This window comes from Mirounga leonina, unplaced genomic scaffold (genome assembly GCF_011800145.1).
Source record: "Mirounga leonina isolate KUSES-001 unplaced genomic scaffold, KU_Mleo_1.0 Mir_94, whole genome shotgun sequence".
NCBI lineage: Eukaryota > Metazoa > Chordata > Mammalia > Carnivora > Phocidae > Mirounga > Mirounga leonina.
In genome coordinates this window covers 58,491,347-58,505,135 of record NW_023270855.1, presented here as the reverse complement: position 1 = coordinate 58,505,135, position 13,789 = coordinate 58,491,347, and the positions used below count along the sequence as shown (strand labels likewise).

The window sequence follows — 13,789 nt, the reverse complement described above, 5'->3', positions numbered from 1 at the left end:
GGGGGCTGGGACCGCCCAGGAGGGACCGCACCTGGTTGGGCAGGCTGGCCAGCAAGTAGAGCACGAAGTCCCCCACCCACTGCAAGAGCTGCTGCAGCGCCTGGAGTGTGTTCATGTCCAGGACGAACTCCTCCGTCTTGAGGTTGATCATGACCTTGTCGATGTCTGGGAGGGGACAGGCCATCAGGTACACCAGGGCCTTGCAGCACACGCACGCACACATGCACGCACACGGGGGCGCCAGGCTCTGCGCCCCTGGTCCCACCGCTGGCACCCCGCAGCACCCACGGGGGGCCGGGCCCCGGACCTCGAAGAAGGGGGGGGGGGGGGGGGGGGGGGGAGCGGCCCGTCGGGACTCTGCTCCCCAGCCTGGTCCGGCTGACACTCCCCTGTGGCTACCATCTGTCCCCAGCTCTGGGGCGAGCCCCCGTGAGGGCCCTCCCGGTGACCGCCCCCACCCCATGCCTGGCACGTGGTCAACACCCCACCCCTCCGGTGGGGCTTAGGATGACCGCTGGTGAAGGGTGTCGGGGGCAGGACCCACCGGCGTCAGTGATCTTGGTGCAGACCTCGGTCAGCCGGTCGCCGGGACTCTTGTCGGGTGTGTTGAGGAAGTGGGGGCGCAGGAGGGACTTGAGCGTGGAGCTGACGGCCACAAGGAAGAGCTTGGCATGGTAGTCACACACACGGGCCACCGTGCAGGGTGACAGCTTGCACAGCGAGGCCTTCATGGCCAGGATCCGGGTGGACAAGACCTGGGTGGGGACAGGTGGTGGGAGCAGGCGGCCCACGGGCAGGGCCAGTCCCCCAGGGGGCCGGGAAGCAGCTTCCGCCAGAGCCCCGCCAGGGCGGACTTCTCGCAGAGGAGGCCGAGGTTCGGAGCTCGTTAGCGCGGGGGGGGGGGGGCAGCGAGCCTACCTGCTGCAGGGCTGCGTTCTGGCGCGTGTACTCCTCGTGCAGCTTCTCCACCAGGCTCTGCACCATGCCGGGCTGCACGTGCAGCAGCGTGTCCCACCAGTCGTAGCCCGTCACCATGCAGTACTCCAGCAGGAAGAGCAGGTGCCGCAGGGCCAAGCTCACGTCCAGCGTGTGGCCCATGGACGGCGAGATGCGCAGCATGCTCAGCTGCCGGAGGGGGAAGCGCCAGGTGAGGGCCGAGCCGGCTTCACCCTCGGGCAGGGAGGAGAGTGCTGGGGGTACCTGGGCCCCAGCCCCATACCTAGTGACCCCAGGCACCTAGCGCTCCCTCCCTGGGCCTTGCAAATCCACTCGTGGGCCACAGGGTCTCCAGAAGCGGAACCCCTCTCGCAGCGAGAGACCTCCTAGCCTGCCTGCCACAACATGGACACACCGAGGACAGGGCCAACAGTAAGCGGATTCAGGCAGGAGGCACAAAGAAAAGCGACTCACAGGAGCTGATTTCGTGAGGGGTCTGCAATGGAAGGTGGGGGGCCGGGCCCGCCTGGGGCTGAGGGTGAGTGTGCATCTGCCAGGCCAAGGCCCCCCGGGGAACAAAAACATTTACTAAGCACCTAGGAAGCCCTGGTGCCACAGGAGGCTTATGTCCGTCACCATGGTGAAAAGCAACCATCCTCACGGCTCCTGCTTGCTGAGCACCTACTGTGCGCCCCAGACCACAGCAGACCTTTCTCTGGGACCCCAGGGGGCCAGAGGAACCTCACCACACAGGTGAGGAATCTCGGGCTGTCCAGCAGCAGGGACAGGAATGGGGGTCCCGGGGCCCACCCCTCACTCTTCCCTGAGGCCCAGAGCTTCGAAGCTCACCTTCCCGTGGTTGTCGATGCCGACCAGGGCCAGCGAGGTCCAGGAGAGCTGCATGGCCTTGAAGTGGACGGCAGGGCCGGTGGTCCGTGGACGCTTGATGGCTGGCTCGTCAGCGGACCGTGGGGTCGCGGAGCTGTAGAAGACGGCCATGCTCTGCAGCGACAGCCGGTGCACAATGTGGACGCTGCCGTCGTGAAAGGCCAGGGCCAGCCCTGCAGGTGGGAGTGCAGGCAACTGAGCCATGGGGGGCGCTGGGGACACCCGCCGGCAGCTAGGGCGGGAAGGGGCCATCCGCGGAGAGGTGGCAATACCGAGGCCAGGGTAGAACTGGGTGTCGCTGGCCACCTTCAGGTCAGTGTTGGTGAGCGAGATGGGCAGCTTAGGGAGCGCCACGGCAGACACACGGTCCAGGTCGTTGGTGGCGGACAGGATCCGCCATTTCAGAATCATGGGCTGTTTGTCGCCGACTGCAAACGGGGTGGGGGGGCAGAACAGATGAGACATGCAGCAGGGCGGATCCCTGCAGGGGGCGCCAGGCACGCCACCCTGGCCCCCGCCTCTGGCCCCGCACTGGGGACCCTGCCCCAGCATGGCCACTCAGCGTTCCACGGCCCAGCCAGGCGTACGGCTCACGACGGGCTGGGGACAAAAGCTGGACCAGCACGATCCTGCCCTGGGACTTCACGGGACCACGAGGCTGGGGCCGGTGGGAGCACCCCGGACCCCACCACCACACACACCCTTGAGACCCGGTCAGCCTGCATCGGGTTTTCTCGTGATGTAAGTGGTCCCGGGGGTGGGGGGCAGCTCTGCCCGCCTTTTGAGACTTGAGCTGGACGGTCAAGGTGCCACAGATCGGCCCCCCTGCACCCACCCTCTTGGTGATAAAAGCCCCCACAACTGGCGGACTGGTTTCCGTGAGTCCAGGGGTGGCCAGTGGGTGCTGGCAAACGTGACGCAGGGAGACTCCCACGGTGCTCATGCACTGGGACGCGCTGGGGCAGGCCTGCAGGGACACGTGTGCCATGGGGGGAGACGAGGTGCCCAGCCGACAGGCAGCAGCCCGGATGGCCCGGCAGCTGACAGCAGACACGCAGACCAGGCCGAGCAGCAGAGGCGGCCCTTCCCAGTACAGCGTGGAGCTGTGGTTTTGAGCTACTGAGTCTAGGGCTGGTCTGTCACACGCGACAGCTGATTATCACACAGCTCCTCCCTGCCATCCCTCCACCTTAGAGCTCTGCCCTGAATGGCTTGTCACAGCTTATAGACCTGCCGTGACCCAGGGAGGGAGTCCCGGCAAGCTCTGCCCCCAGGGGAAACTGAGGCCCAGAGAGCACTGAGACTGCCTAAGGCCAGAGGGTAATTCAGTACTCAACAGGGACAGCAAAGCTGTAACAGTCACTACGGCGGACGTCCAGGCAGCACGCCACGCCATCTGCACCCGAACGGGGCACAAACGCTAGGTCGTGGCTGTGGCCAGGCTGGCCCCGGGGCTAGTCACCCTCTGCTCGGGGGCAGGGGGCCATGCACACCTGTGGCCCTGCCCGCCGCCGCCAAGCTGAGGACGCGGGGTCTGGGGAAAGGGCAGCTGTGACCGTCTTCACGTTAATCACTCTGCCCCACAGCGCGCAGCTTATGTAACTGCCCCGCGGGGGGCAGGAGCCACGGGGGCCTCCTGACACAGCTTCACCAGCGGGTCCCGAGTACCCCCCACCCGCCCCGGGCCCAGCCAGCCACTCCAGGTTCCATTAGCGCTCGTCAGCAGAGCCTGGCTGTCGTCTACTGGAAATCATCTCTGTGTGTGGGCCCGGCGGGGGGGTGAAAACCCAGAGGCTCTTCTGGCTTCTCAGTCACTTCAGGCTGCGCTAGCACGTCCTGGGGTCCGTCAGGGAGAGGGGGCGCGCCTTGCGGGGGTGGGGGGAGGTCAGTGCCATCTGGAGCCACTGCGGGTTCCACATGGGTGCAGGGGAGGGGGAGGTGAGCCAGTGGGTACGTTCTGCGCCAACTCAGTCACGCCCTCTAGGCCTCAGTTTCCTCACCACAGACCAGACTTTTTGGAGGATTGTGTGGTTTTTAGGATTAACTGGCCTCTGCAGCCCAGGGGGCTGTGTGTACCCCCAGCCCTGCTGCAACGCGTATTTGTGCCCCTGCCTGCTCAGCCACTCTAGCTCCTGGTCTCTGCCCCAGGACCTTTGCACTGCTGTTCCTCAAGCAGGCACATGCTCCCCCCGGGAGGCGTCAGAGTGAGGCAGTCAGGCTACCCCTGTGGGACGACTGGGGGACCTCGCGTCTCTGAGCCTCAGGACAGGGGGCTCTCCAGGACGGGAATGAAGCGGCTTTACAGCAGGCATGAAGAGGCTGGAGCGGGCCGGCACCGTGTAGCTGTTCGGAGCAGCTCCCGCACGCTGCGCTGGAAGCCCAGTGCCCCAGGAGCGGGGGGACTCACCCACAGGTGAGATCTGCTGGAAAACATTGTTCACAGGAAGGCCCTCCTTCCGCAGGGACCAGCACTCCACGATGCTGCTCATCTGGCTGGACGCACACAGGAGCACCTGGGGACGGCAGCAGCTGGTCAGGAGGCGGGGCTGGAATGGCAGATGTCGCGCCGGTGCGTCCCCCCAGTGGAAAGCAGGGGGCAGCCGAGGAAACCGTCAGGGCTTCACAAAGTCGGGGGCCTTACTGACGTGTGGTCACACTGGAGCCCTGGGTGACCACTGACCAACGGCCACAAAGATGTCCCCAAAGAGGACTCCATCCCGACTTCCAGGACCTGTAGGCTTTGGGGCCCAGAGTCCTCAGGAGGGGGAGGCAGAGGGTGGGAGTCCCAGGGATGAGCAGAGCCCGTGCTGCCGGCGGTGAGGATGCAGGGGGGGCCCACGAGCCAGGGAAGGGCAGCAGCCAGGTCTCCCAGGGGCCCTAGGGGGACCAGACCTGCCCACACCGGGGTTTTAGCCTCGTGAGGCCCGCATCAGACTCCTGACCCAACGCTTGAGATGAGAAACGTGGGGATTCTGCTGCTGCAGCCGGGGGGGCGGGCACCCCCCAGACAGGAGCTCACCTGCTCCGACATGTCCCGGGCCAGGAACTTGAGGTGGGTGATGGCGGGGAACTTGTCCTTGCGGTTGAGGTCCGTGGTGCAGCGCATGAAGAGCGAGGGCAGGATCTCGGTGTCGATGCGGCACTTCTCACTGACCACGCTCACGCACACCTTGTAGAACTGCACGGGAGAGGCGCTGCTGCCATCTGCGGTGGCCACCACGATGTTGCCGCCACCGGTGAAGGCGATGTCGGCCAGGGCCACACGGCCGCGCAGCCGGCACAGACTCTCCGTTGACGTCAGCACCTGCCCGCTGGGCTTGAGCAGGGACACGGTGACCAGGCCGCTGACCGTCACTGCGATCCAGCCCTCCATAGGCTTGCCGCCAAACAGCGTGAGTGACGGTGAGAATTTCACGCGGGAGAACTTCTCACCGAAGCTGGAGGCACCTGACTATGGGGGGAGAAGGGAGCAAGGGGTCTGTTTACTGCCAATGCCAGCCCCAGCTGAGGGCATCCTGACCAGGCTTTAGGCGTCTGTCCTTTGTGACCTGACAACCCGCCCTGGGGGCACAGAAAGAGGAATTCTGGGATATACCTGAATCTAACAGTGGGTTAGATTTTGAGAACCAACCATCAGTGGTTCCCTGAGGATGCCAGCCACCAGTTGACAGAAGGTTCACTAAGGACAACAACCATCAGTTAAATGGAAGGTTCGCTGGGGACAGCGGCCATCAGTTAAATGGAAGGCCCGCCGAGGACAGCGGCCATCAGTTAAATAGAAGGTTCGCCGAGGACAGCGGCCATCAGTTAAATGGAAAAAGGCCTGCTAAGGACAGCGGCCATCAGTTGAATGGAAGGCCCGCTGAGGACAGCGGCCATCAGTTAAATAGGTGGCTCACTGAAGACACAGATGACAGTTTGACTGCAAGCATGAGTTGGGCCCAGTACTAGAAAAACCAAAAGATGCTGGTGGTGGGAGAGGAGCAGCAGGTGAACAAGCAGGGTGAATAACCTCACCTACTGCACTTGCTTGCTCAGGCAGGACACCCACCTTTTCCACGTGCAGGGCCAGCTTCACACCATTGTGCAGCCAGGACAGGGCCACGATGGGGTCCCCTTCCACCAGGCTGCCCACGTGGCTCTCCCAGCTGTTGGCCAGGTGGTCCGCCATGCTCCAGCACTTGATCTGCCCATCAGCATCAGCCGACAGGAGCCGGGAGCCTGTAGGGGGCAAACCCTCACCGTGGGCAGGGGCAGCTACTGGTAGTACATCCAGGGCCCGCAGGAGCAGGCCTCGGGGCAGTGAAGCAGGGGAGTGGCACAAGGGTGCTCCTGAAACAATGTGCGTGTGGGGAATGTGAAGAGTCGTGGCCACAAAGCCACAGGTTGAGGCTTCCAGTCCCAGCTGTGTATTCTGGGGACGTGACCAGGAAGAGTGAGCACGTTGCCTTGAGATTCAGGATCAAGGATGAACATCACTGTGTCCCTCAGCCATGCAGGACCACCCGCCCCCGGCCCATCCTCACCTGACTGGTCCCACTCGAGGCAGGTGATGGCCTCGCTGTGTTCTGAGTTGACGGAGTGCACATCCCAGGGGTGCTCTGTATCCAGGATATGGATCATGCGGGTGAGGTCTGCAGAGGACAGCACACAGTCAACACAGCAACCATAACAACCCTGAAGCTTCTCATGACCCCAGGAGGGCTCAGGGAGGAATCCAGGGAACATCCCACCCACGGGGATGGCAGAGGGCTGCTCTGCTGTTGACTGTGTAGACAGCCCCGGTGCTAACAAGGAGACCAAAGCAGGCCTGTGACCTTGCCACAAGCGTGGTCATGTTTTTAAAAGAGACGTAGAAAAAACTGGAAGAAAATGATCCCCAAATGTTAATGGTGGGCATCTCTCCATGTTTTTTTTTTCCTTATGCTAAATTTCTCTACTTTTCTAATTTTCTCCAACAAGCACACATTGTTTAAACAACAGACAGAAAATAGGTCCCAGCAAAGTAATTTCGAGGCTTCCAAAAACAAAATAGTAACATGTATGGTCTGGAAAACTGCGCATCAAGTCTCCAAGCCCTAGGAGACCACACATCCCTTGCCCCATTCCATCCCAAAGGGGTGATTCCAGGGTCTTCCCCCCTACCCCACCCCAGCACCAGGTGTAGGAGAGCAGTGCATCTGCCCTTTGCACACCTGTGAGGTTAGGGTCCTCACTACCCCCAGTTGTAGATGAGAAAACCCTGAGAGGGCCCACATGGGTGAAGGGTGACTCCCAGGCAGGGCTGGAGACCCAGTTCCCCAATGGGGACACCAGGCGAGGGGGGCTGGGCTGGGGGGCAAGGAAGCACACCTTGGTCATCATTTCGAAGGTCAGTGGTGAAGGCAATGAGGTTGCGGCAGGACCAAGCACAGGCCAGGGGCACTGACGGGCAGTGGGTACTCTTGGGCCATCTCTCCCACTCGCAGACGTAAGCCAGATCCATTGTGCCCACATGCCACAGGTCACACACCGAGGATGAGGATGGTCAGCAGCTCCTGAGGGAGGAGGTTGACACGGACATTCTCTGAGTCCCTGCAGGATGCCAAGTTCCACGCTGGATGCTGGCTTACCACAGGGAATGATATGAACCCAATCCCTGCCCTTGGGTCTCGTGTGTTGTGTAAGGGAAGCTGCATTTTAAACATGGAGGGAGGGGCGCCTGGGTGGCTCAGTCAGTTAAGCAACTGCTTTTGGCTGGGGTCATGATCTCAGGGTCCTGGAATCAAGCCCAGTGTCGGGCTGCCTTATCAGCGGGGAGTCTGCTTCTCCCTCACCCTCTGCCTCTGCCCCTGACTCATGCTCCCTCTCTCTCTCTCTCAAATAAATACAAAAAATCTTTTAAAAAATAAAATAAATAAACAAACATGGAGGAACAGGGACGCCTAATCAGAAAGACAACATCCCAGTGTACTTGTGAGGAAACAAGGCATGCAGACGTCTGGGGAAAGTTCACTGCAGGTGGAGGGAACACCTGTGCAAAGACCCAGAGGACGGATGGCCCCTCGGGTGTTGGAGGAGTGGCCAAGCTGCCCATGTGGCTGGAGCAGATGAGCGAAGGGAAAGGGGGCAAGGTGGGGGCAGGAGGTGACGGGGGCGAGTCCTACAGGGCCCTGGAGGTTTTCACCCTAGTGGGAGGGGGGGCCCCCAGGGGGCTGTGAGCTATCTACATTTGAACAGGACCCCTCTGGCGGTCTGGAGTGCACAGCCAGGGATGGGGTGAAGGTGAATGCACCGGTCCAAGTAAGCAATGATGAGGGCAGTGTGCATAGAGGTCGGGCCCTGGGTCTTCCTGGAGGAAGAGCCCACAGATACGCAAGAGCAGCGAGGACACCGCCTCCAGGGGAGGCAGAGGTGCAACTTAAAGAAGTCTAACAAAAGTAATGATGGTGAACTTTTCCTCGAGGCTCTCTACGTGCCAGCATCGATCATAGGTTACTTTCTTTTCTTTCACAGGAGTCCGGTGAGATTACAAGTGCGATCAGCCCCATTTTTCTCAATCACTACCCCCAGGTCCCCCTCCTTCTCCAAGCCCTGACCAGGGACACCAAGGCCCCGCCCACAAGCGCCTGCGAGTCCTTAAGTCCCGCCCCCGAAGCCTCCATCCCTAAGCCCATCCCCTACAATCCTTGCTTTCGGAAGGCCCCTTGAGCCCCCAGGCCCGGCCTAAACTCTCAGACCCATCCCAGAGACCCCAAACCCTTCGCCTGCCAGCATCTACCGCCGTACACAGGGCCCCCCGGTCGCGCCACCAAATCCCCCGTTACCCTGGAGCCCCGCCCCCCGGCCCCGCCCGGCCTCCCCCGGCTCTCCGCATCCGACCCCAGCTCGCCCCCGGCTTCCCACGAGTTTCCGCCACAAGCCCCAGGCCCCGCCCGCCCCCGGCCGCGTGCCCAGCACCCGCCGTCCCCCGAGGCCCGCCCTCTGACCCCGCAGGCCCCGCCCCCGGCCCGCTTGTCCCGCCTTCTCCGGGCTGCGTTCCCCGCAGCTGCGGGCGCCGGCCGGAGGCTGGCCGACCTCTCCGGCCCCCGCAGCCCCGCGCTCACCGAGCCGGCCCAGGCGCCAAGCCGAGCAGGCAGCCGCTGCCTGCACTCGCCCTAGCTCCCCGGCTCCGGCACCGCCATCTTCCCCGGGACCAACGAGTTGCCCGCGCAGCGCGGCCGCTTCCCAGAGACTTCTGGGAAGGCGGCGACTCAGCCCCGCTTCCGGTGCATTTGCATACGGCTTTTAGTGGCGTCCCAGAAGCCACCTGAGTTATATTTGGCAGAACAGTGAACGCTTTCTCACTTCAGTGAAGGATCCCATTTCGTTATTCTATATGTTGTACGAATCTAGAAAAGAATGTGTCGCGGACCCGCTTTAAAAGAATTCACCCTTTGTGTAAAGTCATTTATTTTAAGCACTATAAATAGTGCCTGGGTCAACCACTACACCGTGCTCGCTTCGGCAGCACATATACTAAAATTGGAACGATACAGAGAAGATTAGCATGGCCCCTGCGCAAGGATGACACGCAAATTCGTGAAGCGTTCCATATTTTGCTCTCCTTTGACATCAGCGGGTGGGGAAACTGAGGCTCTGCACGTCGAGGCTTTTACCCCGCGGAGGACCGGTCCCGGCGATCCCGGCACAGGGGCGGGATGACGCAGCGCCGTGCCCTAGCTGCAGCCAAAACGGGGGGCGGTCCTCGGCGCCCCGCGAGGCTGGCCCTTCCCTCGGGGGACCTGGGATTCCGTCTCTCGCGCTGGCCACTCAGGTGCCCCCTGTGCGCTGTGCCACCACGTGGACGTGCATTCTTTAACGTCTGTCTTTAAACTTCTAAAATGTCTGCTAAGACGGGTGCAGCACACCCAAGCGTCCACATCTGGGTTTCTACACACAAGCCTAGCTGGACCATCTTGTGGTGCCAGAAGGGACGGGGCTCAAAAAATCAAGCCCCACGATGATCGGCTGCCTCAGACACCGGCTGAACCCGGAACAATCTGGACGACGGAGTAAAGTGGTATTGGGTCGTAACCCAAACTAGAAAGTAAATCCTCATGTGTCCCAACTGATATCAACGGCTGAGTAAGTGAACACCTGAGGGAGAAGAGACCAAAGTCCCCGCAGGATTCCCAGTAATGAACACAGATCTTCTGCCCCCCAGGGAGGCGGCTCTCAGCTCCCACCCCCGTGCGTCAGCGGCACCCCGAGGACAGTGTGGCGGGGAAGGAGCTTCCCAGGAGCGAAGCCGGACCAGCACAGCCGGCCAGGGGACCAGGGCCAGCGTCCGCAGGCAGAAGCCGCCTGGGCAGCAGGGACCCCTGATGGGACGCACCCGGACTGCGGACGTCCTGCAGGACCCCCGGCCAGTCCCAGACACACACACAGGGAAGACGATGGGAAGGAACACAGGGAGGCCCGGGGAAGACAGAGGCGGGGGCTGCAATGATGCGGCCACAAGCCAAGGAACGCCAGGGACCCCCGGAAGCAGGAACGCACAAGAAGGACCCTCCCCTGGAGCCTCAGGGCCCTGCCTGGTTGAGTTTGGACTTCTGGCTTCCAGGACTGGGAGACAATAAATTCCTGTGGTTTTAAGCCACAGCCCCTTCGTTGTGGCCACCCCGGGAGGCTCACACAAGGGACTTTTTGGACTACTGACAGCCTGGAAGTGGCAGAGCTGGGGTTTGAACCTGGGCGCCTGGGAAGGGGACAAGCCAGGGCAGCAGAGCCAATGGACCCAGGGCTCCCAGCAGCATCTCCCCATACACCTGCCTCACAGGTGGGGTGTCACTCAGTGTGAAGCTTCATCCCCTGAGGCCTGCAGCCCTCGTTGACCAGGACCTAAGCACCTCCTGAGCACCCATTGGAGGAAAGGAAAACCCCACAGCTGGAGACCAGAGCACCAGAAATTTATTGAACTCTCCACTTTTCCCAAAGCACAACCAGCCACACACACGGGAGGGGTGTCCCCCAGCTCTGCTCTGTGGGACACACCAGGGTGACCAGTGCGAGGACACCCCAAGGCAACAGCCCAGAGCTGGGCAGGGGGGAGGGGGCAAGGGGACACGAAGAGGGGAATGGGGCAGTCCGAGGGCAGAGGCTTCTGGCTGGAAGTCCCGATCCCCCAGTATGAAGGGAGGAGGTGTGCAGAGCAGACAGGGCCACAAGAGCCACCAAAAGCCACCAGGGGAGAACAGCACACATTCCAAAAAGATGGTAAGACCAGCCTTTAAGATGTAGCTTCTGTCCTAGGTTGCGGGACACACACACACACACACACACACACACGCACGCATGCGCGTGCACACCACAAAACACTCCTGGAAAAAGGGGCAGAGCCCCAGAGACGCCCCCAAGCCAAAAACTGGGAAGGGGGGGTTAAGCAGGGACTAGAACAAAGTCCCCCGGTTTATCAGTTGGGGCAAGTTTTTGGTTTTCCTTCCCAAAAGGGAAATTTAAAAATCTACAACAAATCATGCCAAATTCATTAAAAGTGATAAAAACCCAGCCTCTCACTCCTCGCTTAAGCTTCAAACGGGGCTGGAAAAGCAGAACGAAGGAACACGGAGATGACCAGGCCGGGTCTCCTCGCCCGAATACAAGTCCCAGAGCGGGGAGCTGCAAGGCCAGGCCAGTCCCAGGTGGCCCCAGCCCCCAGCGTTTATCTGGGAGAGGTGGACAGGGAAGGGGCCAGAGTGAGAGAGAGCCACCCGAGGGGAAGAGCGTATCTACAGGGACAAATTCTCAAAATAATAAAGATACTGTAGCAAATGGTATCTGAGGTCTGGGCAAGGGGGAGGCAGCGGGGGGGGGGCGGGGGGGCTGTCATCAGCTGCACTGTTCCAGGTACGCGGACAGGAGCAGCCCCGGTGGCAGGAAGTCCAGGTGCCGATTGCTGACCTTCATCTGCCTCTTGCCCTCCAGGTCAGCACCTGTGAAGGGGGCAAGGAGGGCAGCAGTGACCGGACCACGGGAGTCCTGGGCCCCCAGGTCACCACCTCCATCCCTGCCCTCATGGGGGACCCCAGCCCCCACCAGCCTCCCTCTCCCTCACTTTCCTTCACTCCCAAACCTCAACTAGCCCAGCGCACCCCAAGCTCGGTCCCATTTCTGGGCCTTTGCCTGGGCCATGCCAGCTCCCTTACTCCCCATCTGGTCAGGGCCCAACCTCCTCTGGGTTCAGGCCTCGGCTCAACTCCGGCAGAGAAGCAACCCCCCAGCCCAGCCCTTCTGTCCTGAGTCTGTGGGAACAAAGAGAGGTATGGGGGCTGCAAATCCACCAAGGGAGGACTTAGGAGGAACCATCCTAGGGTTGCCATGGAAACCGTCTCCTCAGCAACTCTGGGCAGGAGGCACCCATGAGGAGCAAGGACCCAATGGGGCACCCAGAGGGAGCAAGGGCCTGTGAGGACCCTCCCTAGGGGACTGGTCAATGTCACATGTGTGGCACAGTGGGAGGGGCTACAGCGAAAGAGAACTTTGCCTCTCGTCCTGGGGGCCCGGATGCCACACAGGCTCCTCTCTCCCTGCGGCCCTGAAGATGCAGACTGAGGAGCATCTGTGCCCACAGCATCACCCAGCATGGAGCCAGGCGCACGAGGGGCCTCTGATGAATGAATGCATCATCGTTCATCATTCGTCATCATCAGTCCCACCACCCACCATTTGCTCATGCCACTCCTCCTCCCCGAGAGGCCTCCCCCTGAGTAGCCAGACCCTGAGTGGCTCTGGCCTTGGCTTCCCTGGCCTGCACCGGCCAGGTGGGGTCCTGCGGGCCAGCAGCACTTACTGGCTGAGATGAGGTCCATGTACTGGCAGATGGCGTGAAGCAGGAGCCTCTCGAAACTGGAGGGGAATGGATGGTAAGTGGTCGCGGGCCAGGGCCAGACCCCTGGCGAAGCACACAGCGCTCACTCCCACCCAGTCACCTGTTGTCCAGCATGGCCGTGTACACGGCCTGGGGAGACACAGAGAAGAACCTCAGCAATCGCTCCTCCCAGGTTTCCAGCGTTTCCTGCAGGAGAAACGGGCCTAGGGGTGAGGCCAACCGTGAGACTGTGGACAAGCTGTCCAGGCCCCGGCCCAGGGCTGCTTTTGGAGCCCGAAGCCCTAGCTTCAAACGTGGCCTTTGACCTGCTACTTCAGGCTACCTCACCCTTTGCAAAGACAGCAGGGCTGAGATATCGCCATACTGGTGAACTCCTGTGCCTTCTACCTGGTGAACTCCTACACATCCTGCAGTACCGACCTGCATTGTCCCTGCCCCGCCCCCCCCCCCCCCCCCAGGGAAAGCCCTTTCCCAGCCCTGGTTCCTGCACGCTGATCACACTGGTCTGGTCTGTATTCTGCCTCGTCTCCACCAACACCACCTGCACTGGATAAAAGATCTCCCATCACACCACCACCAATTCAGAAGGTGAGGAAAAAAAAAAAGCCATCAAAAAAAACAAGCAGGTGGAGAAATATGAGGCCTGGCCTGGTATTCACCATGGGGATGCGGCTCCGCTTGAGGACGGCTCTCAGACGCCTGCTGATGCGCTGGAAGCAGTCACGGGGCGTGTAGGCCGGGTCCTCTACAAGATTTCCTTGCGTGGGGCAGCCGCTGGAGCAAGCCTCTGGCCTGCCCACAAGCCAGGCCCCTCCGCACCAGTCCTGGGCACCGCCCCCACACCAGGCTCCTCCCTGCCCATTCCCCCCGGGGCACCGCCCCCGCACAGGCTCCTCCCCACCCGTCCCCGGGGCACCGCCCCCACACCAGGCTCCTCCTCGCCCATCCCCCGGGGCACCGCCCCCGCACAGGCTCCTCCCCACCCGTCCCGGGGCACCGCCCCCACACAGGCCCCTCCCCGCCCATCCCCCCGGGGCACTGCCCCCTCTCCCCATCCCCCTGGGCACCTCCCCCACACCAGGCTCCTCCCTGCCCATTCCCCCCGGGGCACCGCCC

General features: G+C 61.9%; 2 protein-coding genes and 1 non-coding gene across 5 annotated transcripts in view; 1 reads left to right on the top strand and 2 right to left on the bottom strand.

Moving 5' to 3' along the window:
* The window catches only part of MED16 (mediator complex subunit 16), a 13,177-nt gene extending 4,156 nt beyond the window's left edge, over positions 1–9,021 (bottom strand). For both annotated transcript variants that reach the window (XM_034996702.1, XM_034996703.1), the window contains exons 1-11: positions 8,910–9,021; positions 7,177–7,361; positions 6,351–6,458; positions 5,876–6,045; positions 4,844–5,275; positions 4,232–4,337; positions 2,097–2,252; positions 1,786–1,997; positions 919–1,125; positions 545–755; positions 32–165 (exon numbers count right to left, since the gene is read on the bottom strand). In XM_034996702.1, the coding sequence (XP_034852593.1) occupies positions 32–165; positions 545–755; positions 919–1,125; positions 1,786–1,997; positions 2,097–2,252; positions 4,232–4,337; positions 4,844–5,275; positions 5,876–6,045; positions 6,351–6,458; positions 7,177–7,309 (1,869 nt within the window). In that variant the 5' untranslated portion in view covers positions 7,310–7,361; positions 8,910–9,021. The remainder of the gene's footprint in view (positions 1–31; positions 166–544; positions 756–918; positions 1,126–1,785; positions 1,998–2,096; positions 2,253–4,231; positions 4,338–4,843; positions 5,276–5,875; positions 6,046–6,350; positions 6,459–7,176; positions 7,362–8,909) is intronic.
* Positions 9,022–9,297: 276 nt separating this feature from the next.
* LOC118006106 lies at positions 9,298–9,404 on the top strand. Its single transcript, XR_004677942.1, has one exon. It is a non-coding gene; the product is annotated as a U6 spliceosomal RNA (small nuclear RNA).
* Positions 9,405–10,733: 1,329 nt separating this feature from the next.
* The window catches only part of R3HDM4 (R3H domain containing 4), a 9,395-nt gene continuing 6,339 nt past the window's right edge, over positions 10,734–13,789 (bottom strand). Inside the window, exons 5-8 of one of the 2 annotated variants that reach the window (XM_034996958.1) lie at positions 13,333–13,418; positions 12,774–12,859; positions 12,635–12,690; positions 10,734–11,777 (exon numbers count right to left, since the gene is read on the bottom strand). In XM_034996958.1, the coding sequence (XP_034852849.1) occupies positions 11,674–11,777; positions 12,635–12,690; positions 12,774–12,859; positions 13,333–13,418 (332 nt within the window). In that variant the 3' untranslated portion in view covers positions 10,734–11,673. The remainder of the gene's footprint in view (positions 11,778–12,634; positions 12,691–12,773; positions 12,860–13,332; positions 13,419–13,789) is intronic. The other variant, XM_034996960.1, reaches the window with a different exon arrangement.